At 37.3% G+C, this 12,429-nt stretch overlaps 1 protein-coding gene across 11 annotated transcripts in view; it reads right to left on the bottom strand.

The window, feature by feature from the left end:
• Positions 1-12,429, bottom strand: part of LOC143343142 (uncharacterized) — a 47,463-nt gene that overhangs the window by 19,254 nt on the left and 15,780 nt on the right. For 6 of the 11 annotated variants that reach the window (XM_076767687.1, XM_076767686.1, XM_076767688.1 and 3 more), the window contains one exon: positions 941-1,313. In XM_076767687.1, the coding sequence (XP_076623802.1) occupies positions 941-1,313 (373 nt within the window). The remainder of the gene's footprint in view (positions 1-940; positions 1,314-12,429) is intronic. The other 5 variants (XM_076767691.1, XM_076767690.1, XM_076767693.1 and 2 more) reach the window with 1 other exon arrangement.

Genomic DNA, 12,429 nt, shown 5'->3' on the forward strand with positions numbered 1-12,429 from the left:
AAGGTTTTGGCCGTTCAGGGTCACTTTCCCCACTACAAATCCTGTTAGACGCAATTCACGCTTTCGCACACACACGCCCTGTGTCTTTGTTCTTTTTAGATGCGTGTAAAAACAATTACATTCTATTTGTTTTTTCCATAATTGAATCTTACAGTACCTATTTTAATCGCCGACTTCATTCTGAATTGTATATATGTAATCTAGAAGATTTTGGAAACTGACATTTCATCGCATCTTCCGAGTATAAATTTATTAAAATCGTTTACATGGTGTATTTTATTCGTATTGTGTTATTTCAGTTCCAGAAAGGTGAAAACAGTTACTCCAAAAACGATTTACTCCGTAATGAAGTATGATGATACAAATCAATTCAAAATATTTCTTACCATATTATTCGATAGATACGTTTTTCAATATAAAAGATTTATATACGTGTTATGCGCTATAAAAGCTACGGTTAAAGTATAATTAAAGCCAATCAACGGTGTATAAAATGGCAGTGTGGGTATTAACCCTTTCGGTTTTATAGCCATTTATATCAACTCCCATAAGCGTTTGGGGAATATAATTAATAAAAAAAAAAATGTAACTACGTTTTAACGCCGAAAGGGTTAAATTAACGTACTTTAAACCTTTCTAAGATCCTCGTGAAATAAACGAACATCTTCCAAAAAATGTGCCTCGTTGTTCAAAACACAATAAATATAAATTGTATTTAAAAACATAGCATAGAACCAAATGTATTCCTATTTCGCTTACTTCGGCTATAATAAATTTTAAACACAGTGAGACTTGTAAAAGTAAGACATTTTCCAAATCTAACAACGATATCTTTTTTCTCTGAATTCGAGTTAATGTTTCCCGATAGAATGATTGACGATTAAGAAAAATGAGAGTTTCTAATTTTCCGGATTTAATCAAAATTAAAAGGTTTCCTTACCCGTTTCGATGCTTTTTACTATCGTGGCTCGGTTCAACGTCGACGACGAGATTACCGGTGTTCTGCTGCGAATGATTCGAATTGTGATTTTCCACGTAAGGATTATGCGTGCTGTTGTGATTGTTGTGATGATGGTGGTGGTGGTGATGTGGCTGTTGTTGCTGCGGCGGTTGTTGTTGCTGCTGTTGCTGGTGAATAGAGAGATGATGGTGCGATGTGGAGTGGAGGGCGGTCAGATGGCCTGGATTCGCGCTCGCCGAGGGTGGCGTTACACGCGTGCTCGAGATCACGGGACTTCCTCGTGAACCTGCCGAGTGATTCCCGTTCGTCCTATTATTTTCCAGCGGCTCCTCTTCTGAAAAATAAAATGAACCTTTTCCAAAGTCTGGTTACAAGATGTTCCTTTAAAACCGATAAGGCGGAGCTAATACGATCCACCTTCGAGACCTAACATCCTTACAACTAATCTTTCCACTAAAACTTTCCCCGTTCTCCCTATCCCCCGACGTTAAAAATATAAATTCCCAAAAATATCAAGTCGACGTACTCGATCTAACTTCGCGAAAATAAGTACGATAAACTTTAAAGACCGAATCCTTTAGTTATTCTAGGGTAAAAGGATCTATGGAGGAAATTGAAAATTCGAAAGCAGAGGGTTCGAACTTTAAAATTATCTCTAGAAATATTATTCTCACTATATTTTTCTTCGCGCATTTGTAATGTGATTCAGAATTTACCAAACTGTGAGTCACATTACTAAAAATAGCGATGTCGAATCATAGTGTACAAATTGATCTAGTATCGCCGGTGCGAAGTGGATATTTTTCCGTCTATTAAACGGTTGCTAGGATTAATAGTAAATTGCGTCGTTGCGCCGATAACACCCTTTGGATGTTGTTCAAAGGCGAATGTATTTACGAAATTTACTATCGAGAAATTCTCAGGTAAATGCTTTTCCGCAGCAGGCACTTCACAAAGCCCAAGATTTTACAGCGGTAATTCCCGGAGCAGTTGGGCGATCTCGAAAGTTTCATTCTGGATGGCATTCATGGAGGCACCGCAATTCCTTGCGTTCTACGATGCAGACGACAAAGCTTCCCTTGCCCATTCTATTCTATGCCCGAACCTGAATGACTGCGTTCTCGCCTAAGATTAGCGGATGCCTCTCTGGAGTGGCGATGGGTTCGATACCTACACCCCTAACATCCCTAACGAATTCGACGCAATTGCTCCAAAAAGAATGTACGACCTTTCAAATATCAAATACTATGCTCCACTATTACTATCTCGACCAAACACTAGAGCAACATCATCAAGATGACTTGTTTTGTAATTCTTTCGGTGTACCCTGTTTCTTGCAATTTATCGTGACTTCTATCCAAGTGTATAAACGATCTATAATTCTTCCGATATATCCTGTTTCTTGCAATTTATCGTGACTTCTATTCAAATATATAAACGATTTAAGAGATTTATTTTTCTTTAGTTTGAAACGCACTCAAAAAGAAAGCACAATTGTTCTGTTAAAAAATAAGTTTCAACCCCCCGGAGTAGAAGTAGCTGTTGTCGACAATACTAATGTGAAAAATTGAAATAAATCCAACGAACGATTCAGTCGCAATGTAACAGTTTTCACAGTTAATGCTATTTTTAACACCGGACAGGAATATACAAGGTGAACCACGTAACCCGATCACCTCGATTACTTCCGATGTTAGTGCACCTATTCGAAGTTTTTCTGTCCCGCATAATTTGATACGCGGAGGTCCACCGGAAAATTACAATATATTTTTTGCAAACCGTTTCCGTTTGGTTTTTCGAACTACCATAATCTATCGTCCGGGGCTTTCTAAAAATAAAACTGTAATTTTTTTTCGATCCGTTAGAAGGCACAGAAACCAATTCAGCGTCGTTGTGGATACATTACAGTAGATACATTATTATTAAACAGCCTTTTTATGCACATAAATCTGTCGAGGGCTGTTGCATGAGTTTTTGCAACGAAAAAGTACTCGAGAGAAAATTTATGAACATATTAAGAACAAGCGTACGTCTAGTTCTTTCGACTACATTAACACATCGACTGCCACGTCACCCATATGTAGGTGACAGGATTTACCACTATGATACTAGAAAAATTAATTCTCAAGTTAAGACGTTCAGGGAAATGAATTTGGATAGAATTTGTGAATTTTAACAAGGTCACTAGTGAAGTAAATTTTAGGTTATGTAGCTTACAATGGTCTAAAATAAAAATTTTACTTTTGCAGAATATTATACGGTTTTAATCTGGTAGTGAATAAAAAAAAACCCCTAAGAAATTAAAATCCGGAAAATGAATCGATTAATTTATAATTGCATTAAGTAACAGTTATTCAAATCGACGATTCAGACATTTTGTAGCAAAATAATAGCCATTTTGGTTATTTGTTTAGGGTGGAGAAAGACTGTTTCAATCACACAACAACGCTGAAAAATGTCCCATAATTATAATGGAATAATAAATATTGTCCTGTCAGAATGAGGACACGAGATCAAATTTGATGCGTCGACACGTTTTTGGGGTTTCGTTTTGGAGTGGAGTTCGACGATGATCGTGATCGTTGTTCACGAGCGACCGAAACGTATCGCTGCGACGATCCTGTAGGATTTGCAATTTTCGCGCTCGGATCTCCGCTCCATTCGTCGCGATGCTATAAATTAGCGCAGCACGTGTACGCACATGCAACTAACTCATTCATGTACCAAGAGACTTGGCAAAGCCCCGTCGCATAGCTCGACGCTTCCTAAATCTATTCCGGGCTTAAAGACGGCGTGTACGTACCATGAGAACAAGAAGTAAGAAAGCAACGACGATATACCTTGCACTCGGTGCACGGCTGCATCGGTGACTGCGACGAGTAACACTAAAACGTGCCTTGCAACGCGATAACGCGATGCGTAAGGAACGCGGTTTTCCAGCCTGAGACTCCTGGACGAACGAAACATGTTCGATTCCGCCTCCATCGTCTACTTTCGCGAATTTAAAACAGTGGAAGCACTACCGATGCGCTCTTAAACAGAGGAGATTACTAAAATTCACCGAAGCAATATTAACCCCTTGACGTACGATTTAATGTAATCTTTCAAATGTATAATATTTTATTTAGAGAAGAAGAATAGATTTACGAACACCTCGTGAATGTTAGAATCTGTCGATTTTAATTTATAAGGCTCGATGACGAGTGAGTGGCATAATTCTCATAATTGTGAATCTTGACATCAAGAACTTGTGACGAGTCGGACGCGTCATTGTATGGCAAGGGGTTAGTAGTAATTGTTTGTTTAACGAGAGGTTGATTTGAAAAAGAGAATTAAATTTTAACGATGGATTAACGGAGAATTAACGCTCGCGATTTTCTATCGAGAATCAATTTCTATCGAATGACCCACTTCCCGCGATAAATTCTTGTAGACGCCGAGACAGGAAGTAAGGCTTTGCGTAATGGGATTGCCGCATTCGACAGGTTAAAGCTCCTCGACGATCTTCGTATTTTATCTTACCCTTATATCTAAACCAAATTATTTGATACTATCGTCTTTTTGTTCCGTAAAGAGGAGCGATCGAAACTTCCATCTTAACCCTTTTCGCTCGAAATTTCAAGCTAACGCCTGCTGATTCTATAAGATTTTACAAATTTTTTCTCGAGAAAATATTGTTTTTAATTGTGATATAATTATCGATTACTAAGGATTAATCTTCGAGTTAGCAATTTTTAGTATTGTTTCGTAACGTTTCAAATTTTTTCAAGATCATATAATTTGAAGTTTTCAAGCTAATTTTTTGTTTAATGGAATTAACTATTACTGTGTACGTGTGTTGTAATTCAACGACTCGCAATGTAACCTTCAAACGACCTTTAGTACGACCTCCAGGACTGATACCAGCAGTTTGCAAAATGTTTTTTCGGAACGTTACGTTCTGGCAATACAAATTTACATACTCAAGGTCAACCGTAGATTATACTGTTCCAAGCCGTTGATTCCGTTTCGATAGCTAGCAAATCAAGCAAAAAAGAATACGTGATCTCGTTAAAAAGAACGCCGATGACTGTCAAATGTGGCAAAAACACGATCTCGTAGGAAATGATTTACCAAATATAATTGTCCCCACCACAACGATTATTTTTTACTCTTATAATAACTTTTAACGATACTAACGGATATTGTATTAATAGAGTTTCGATCAATGTCTTTTTTTCGTTTCTTAAACGACAGATTTTATTTATTATTTCAAATAGATGTTACAACAAAGCTTAGAAAATTAATAAGAACAGTGTTCTGAGCATGGTAGACAGAAAAGAAGAGGGGACGGTAAAGGAATCGAATGGCACATCCTTGACCTAAAAATAGCGACCTCCGCTAATTCCTGGTGTCCAAAATCGGTGCTCAATGACACGACGCTACGGTTAGGCGAATTTTGCAAACGTCTTTCTTCGTTTTCAAGGTGTTCTCGAATCTGCTTGAAGAGTACACGACAGGCGAAAGTATCGTCAATATCGGATTGACCAGAAAATTTAGAACTTTTGGTAACAGAAATTATGAAGCTGCTTAAAAGAAACAGGTCGTAAGTTAGAACGGAAAATTTATTATCGAATAAAGATATTTCCTACCATAAATTACCGACTCCACTCTAAATTTCTCAATGTTAACCAAACTTTAAAAAAATCGAAGAAAAGAATGTTTCTAACATGAATTCTTTTCTTTTTATTTCGCGGAGTGGATCCACTTGGTAACTTTCCCGTGAAACGCAGAGAATAGGAATTACAGGATTGTGCTTACTTAAAAATAGAGTTATAAAAATGCAAGACTCTCTTTTTCCCAGCTAGACCGCAAAAGTTTTATTAAATTAACAATTATTTATTCATCGCGTGGAAGTAAGAAAATTGTTGTTGTCAGCCGCGCGTTGAATTATTCAGTCACCCAATACACGGTTCCGTGTTTAAGTTGTAAAAAGTTCCTCTAACGACTGGTACGTACAAGAACGTATCGCACTCGTCGATTACAAATTCCAATCTGAATATTATCGTTAATGCGTATTTCAACGGATCGAGCGAAACGAAAAAAAAAAAAATGGGGGAAAAAGCACAACTGACGTAAAATAATTATATTCGTATTATTCCATATCTAACAGGGTGATCTGAGGCAGTAAATCATAAAAGAAACGCGTCACGATTTTGTCGCGGTAAATGCCTCCCCTTCAGAATTGGCTCGTTTTGTACGAGGGTACCAAACAAATTGATGAAGTTACTCGTGTCGTGATAAAAAAACAAATTAAAACTATGACTGACAATGGAAGAACTCCGATTATATTTTTTACGCTATCATTTAAACGAAACTCGAGGACATCCTAGACATGAAAAACAGATCGTAAACAGAGCTGATATAACCGATTCGATTATATTATTCTTGTACAATGTCCGATGACCCCTTGTTTTCCTTAATGGGAAGCTAACAGATCAATCTTGTGTCAATTTATCGGGTAATCAATTGCACGAGTTATTGGAAGAAATTCCAATACACGTACGGGTTGCACGTGGTTTATGCATGATGACGCTGCACCGCCATATTCTAGCCAGACAGTTCTTAAACGAACGATTTTCCAACAGACGGATATCCTCTGTCTATAGGTCGCGCAGAACTTATTGTCGGGTCTGGTCGTCCTCTAAATTTAAACCCGTTGAACTTTTATTTTTGGAGTCACATAAAAACATTTGTTTATTCAACACCTATTACCAGTATTGAAATACTTCGGGCCATGTATACGAGGAGCAAGCTGCCAGCGAAAATACTCGGAAAATTTCGAAGACTGAAAAACTCTATCAGAGAACCTATACAGACTTGTATTTGAGTCGAGGGAAGAACGATTTTTAGACGATCGGAATATTCATTTTCGGTACTCGAGGCTTTTTCGTAGTGTTTAGGGTGATAAAACTATTAATAAACGTACCATTCGTGAGTGGTTCAAAAGATTTCAAGATGGAGACCTCGACTTGGAAGATCAACGAATTTAATTTAACAGAATCCAAGGTATACGACAAGAGAAATTGCCAAAATATTTTTTCTGTATCAAGAATACCAATAGCTTGCAAATGTTGCATAGACGTTATAGCAAATCTTGGATAATTGCGAGAAACACAGAACCAAAGTCTCGTAGTTGGGAAAGTACGGTTAATTTTCAGTCCCCAGGGAGGAAAGAAAATAAGAATAACGCAATGAGAAACATATTTACTTTTTATTTTCTGTTAATGAGACCTTTTCTAACATATTTGCGTATTTAATCGTATTTAACGCGACTTTATACTGTATTAGAAGCAGGTTAAAAACAAATTATATCGAGTTTGGACTTATTTTAATTAGAAAACACTCACGAATACATTAGTAAAATGTTTCGTTTAAGAAAAACATAAAAATAAAAAAGTTTCATCTTTGCATTATGTACTGTGTATGTATTGTTTCGTCGATGTTCGAGCCCAGATCAGGTTATACTACTCGACGTTGAGCTTCGTGTGGTGTGTGGAGTCCCCTTTCAGTAGTGGAGATGCATACCGTTCACTTATCCGATCGAAAATGAGTCACAGTTATCCAAGCATCGTCGTATTTACAAACACGAATCTCGTTCGACGATATTTACTCGTGATGTATACGTACGAAGCAGAAGGGGGGAAAAGAAGTTATTTTTCAGTTTTTGATAAGGAGTCGCTTGATGCAAATAATTTTCAGATCCTGTATTCTCCCTACGAGACTATTCCTCTTCTGCAAACGTGCTCCGAGCGTTGGCCCATGCATCAAAGTAGCCAATCCCAACATACCCAAAGCGAAACGGTGTAACGATGGCACGTAGGCAAGCCTAATCTTGCTCGTATTTAAAGTTTTGGCCAATCTAGCGGCGCTAGAGCTCAATCAGTGGTCCTGCTGTAACGCGAGAACCCAACGTCCAGCTAAAGAATATTTATAGGCTGTGCGTGCGTAACCACTTTAAGTCGAAGCATCCTCGATCCCCAAGAAAGAAAAAAGACACGGCTCCTTTTAACGGCGTCTCTCTTCAAACGAATCTCCTTTTAACGGGAGCAGCCTTAATTGCGACGCCAATAAAAATCACGGGAATCACCTGCGATTATCCGACCTGGTATCGATAGCCACACGATCATTTGGGCCGCATAAAAATTCCCAACAGCGTCCGCAGAACGAAAACGAACGACTAATTCGGAGGGCTCGCTCGTTTCGCGAAAACAAGATTTTATTAAGTTGTTACGCGAGCTTTCTTCTTATTATTCTCGTTCTTACGAGCCATTTTGCCCGTGGCATCCCTTTGAAAATTACGATTCTCGCCTGTACGTATTCCTAAACTGTTTCGCGAAATTACTAAACAAGCAATTCGATTGTATAGTTGAAATTTGTTATAATAGCTCGTAATACACAAAACGAATAAAGTGAGTTTTTATTTAAAAATTAGTGGATATTAAATCAGATATATCTAATTTAAATATCCCCCTATTGATATGTATTATTCTCTCCATTCGACACTATTGGAAGATTCGATCTTAAATCGTGAGCTTTAGCGTTATCCTTCCAAGGGTGGGGGTGTTCAATGCATATGCAGGTATTCGATCAGAGGCCCCTATAAGATTCCTAATACTGCTTTGGATGCGGTAATGCGATTAGTGTAGGCCATTGAGGGATCAGGAAGGAATGCAACCGTCGATAATTGGTTTTCAAGTACCCCCCTTGCAAAGCACCTATTAGAACAAAGTCTTACACTTGTTGGGGCGCTAAGGAAGGATAAAAAGCAACTGTTTCATTGAGGAGATAGTCTTGGATCAAGCGGTCAACGAATCGATTCTTTTTAAATTGCAGCTCCTCAAAGTATACGCACACGTTGCAAACGTGTTTCGAAAATTTTAATTCGAGTCAAAATCAGCAACAGAGTTGGAAGAAACTGGTATCTTATGAACTTTTGCTCATTAAGAGTATCAGATTAAAGATAGCGCTATACAAAAGGTGTCCACTTTTCACAGTTTTTCTCGCGGATGGCTCTTGGAAGAAAAGCAAATGGAAACGGAAAAAATTTTACCATTTGTTATACGCGAAACGATAACGCCGTGACACTTTTTTAAAACGATACTTGTATTTCTTTTTATATTTCACGATAGCCGTCGAGACGAATTCAACGACTTATCATACGATAAGGTTCAACGAGCGAAAAAGACACGAATACAGAGAACATTGTTTGAAGAATTCATTATGCTATATTTAAAAAGTAAAATTTTTATTTCAGGCCATTCTAAGCTACATAACCTAAACTTTGTTTCAGTACTTATTTTTGTAACCCTATTAAAATTCACAAATTCTACCCAAGTTTATTTCCCCCAACGTCTCAACTTGAGAATTAATTTTTCTAGCATCATAGAGGTAAATTCTGTCACCCACACGTGAGTTGACGTGGCAATCAAAGTGATAATGTGATTTCTGGGCAAGGTCAGATTCAAGGTCAATGTCTATCAGAAAATCGTGCGGACGAATCGAGAGCAGCAGCAGAGATACAGGCTGTTCGAAAGACGAGACTACGAAGTAATTTATATAAAATTAAATAGTGTACGTTTGAGAAATTGCGTGCGATTAAATCGTACGTCAAGGGGTTAATCAGCGACCGTCGGCTGTTATGCGAGTCGATGGTAAACGTTGCCATCGCAATGTCGCGTACGCGTTACGAGCCGATCGTTTCTCAGCGACGATGGTGTAATCGATAAAAAAAAAGGAGCAATATGTTTCGCCACGAACAGATTCGCTATCGACCCCGAGCATCGCTGGCTGCCGTTGAAAACTGCATTGCTCGGAGTATGGTTGCTAGCAATCGATGGTTAAGTGCAGTGTCATGGTCGCAGATACCAAGTCTAGCGACCACGTGCCGCGAGATAACAGACGGACGAGTGGAAAATGAAACAGGAAATACGCGAGATTGCGGAGTATTCTTACTGGTTGCTTCGAATCTTTCGTTCGTTACTAACAAGTATTACACGGGGAAAAAACTAAGATTTCGGTTTGAAATCCTCCGACGAACAGATGATTTTTCACGATTTGATTATACGAAGGAATAGTTCGCGAAAATATATATTGAGAATTTGCTCGTATAATCCTTCGATTTTTAGATAATTATATTTGAACGTTTATCGGATACTCGCTGTTTCTACTCGAGAGGCTAAACATTAAATACGCGTATCCTTTGAATCTTATCTCGAATCTGTTGGCCTCCTGATGTTATCTTTGATTTTGAGTACAGTTAATATAACGATCCTAGGCCATTTTTATAAAAATAACTTCGAACATTAAAATTTGAACACGTCTGATTAACATTGTCTCACTTTACGTAGTTAAGGAAAAACTTTTCGAATAGACTTAGAATTTTTAAATATTGTTTACCAAAATACGTGTTGTTTGCATTTTGAAACATTAAAATCCCTCAATCCGTTCAGGAGTTATGATTTTTTAAACATACGCATGAAATTTCAGGGGAATCGGAATTTCAGGATCAGACATTGTATTTTTGGTAAAGAATTTTTTTTTCGGAAATGCGTAGGATTTCAGGGGTATGTGTATTCACAAAAAATTATTGTAATTGCCCCCTGCAAAAAAAAATAATTTTTTCAAAACGATTTGAAATTTTTTAATTTCGTCAAAAAATATCAGCACCTACTGAATTTTTTTCTCGAAAATGGGTAGCATTTCGTGGGTATATCTATTGACCAAAACTGATTGTAATTGACCCCCCTAGCTAAAAATAATTTTTTTAGAACGATTTGAGAAGTTTTAATTTCGTCGATAAATTTCACATTTTCTCGAATTTTTTTCTCAGAAGTGGGTAGGATTTCGAGGGTATGTCTATTGACCAAAAATGATTATAATTGACCCCCGCAACCGAAAATAATTTTTTCAGAACAATTTAAAATTTTTTTTTTTCGCCGAAAAATTTCAGCAGCTACCCCCTGTCGATTTTTCTTAAAAATTAATTTTCGATTTTTAATAATTTTGTTTGACGCCCTACAGAAAAGTTGTTTAATACTTTTTTGTAGGTACCCATGAGCTCTACTTCAGAAAAAAGTTTCATTGAAATATATTCTCTATTGTAAGAGTTATGGCTGTTTGAAAATTGGACCATTTTTATGGGGTTTTTCTCATTTTGCGATGTCAAGGATCAACTTTTCGAATATTTTTGCAATTCCTACATATTCCTCACTAAAATACGCGTTGTTTGGTTTTTTAAACATTAAAATCCTTCAATCCGTTCAGAAGTTATGACGATTTAAAGATACGCACGACATTTTGGAGTAACATTTCTGGCCAGAAATTATACTTTCGGTAAGGAATTTTTTTCTCGAAAATGGTTAGGATTTCGAGGGTATGTCTATTCACCAAAAATGATTGTAATTGACTCCCCTAGCTAAAAATAATTTTTTTAGAACGATTTAAAATTTTTTTTTTTCGCCTAGACACATAGACACCTGCCCAGTCGGTTTTTCTTTACAATTCGTTTTTAATCTTTAATAAACACAACCATTGGTAATGTAGTAATACAATTTATTAATAAAAAATAAAATATATAAAATCCCTATGTTTTATAGTAGAATAATCGGGGTAAATATGCCCAACATTTCGAATAACCAGGTGCCAAATAATCGAAACTCTACTGTAATTCATCTACATTTAAAAAAGTTATTGCAAAAGTGAGGTTTCACATCTGTTTTTCTTTGTTATGTCTCTGGGAACACCAAACGACAGGATGAAATCTATTTTCTGAAGTCACTATTAATGTTTACGTGAGTAGCCGAAATTCTAAACTGATTGGAGCAAGTGTTATATCATTTTTAAGCTCAATTATCCCAGCCAGAGCGCTCTCGTGATTGTTCATCCCGTTGTTGGTTAATGATGTTGTTGATGAAGATACGACAATCCGTTCTAGGAGCTATTGTCGGTAATTTCTGTGCTTGGTTGTCGAGGTACGGTGCTTTGACTGCGTGGGCGTAGGACATTGATCCGTTTACGTAGCGCGAGATATTTGTTACTCTTTGTCGCGTTATGTTGCATCGGTTATTCGTCCATTATAGACTCAAGAAACAGACACGCGTAATACCGTTATTAAATAAAATATTCCTTTTTCTTAAGCTTCTAAGAGTACATGTATTGTTCGAGCCTGCTTCATTGGCGACACTCTAGTGCAGCAACTTGGAAAAATCGAGATTTCTATTTCCTTCTCGTACGACTTTGAGCCTTGGAAATATGTTTCTAAAAGATGTAAAAATTCGAAAATATGTGCGTTTCGCCACGTAGGCGTCAAGTATACTGGAGACGACGCCAGTAGGACGTTTCTAACTTTGTTTAAAGTAAAGCCATATGGCGAAGACATCAGTATACGTAAAAGGAATGTGAAGAAAAAAGGGATAGATCAAGGTTCC

Source organism: Colletes latitarsis, chromosome 7 (genome assembly GCF_051014445.1).
Source record: "Colletes latitarsis isolate SP2378_abdomen chromosome 7, iyColLati1, whole genome shotgun sequence".
In the NCBI taxonomy this organism is placed as follows: Eukaryota; Metazoa; Arthropoda; class Insecta; order Hymenoptera; family Colletidae; genus Colletes; species Colletes latitarsis.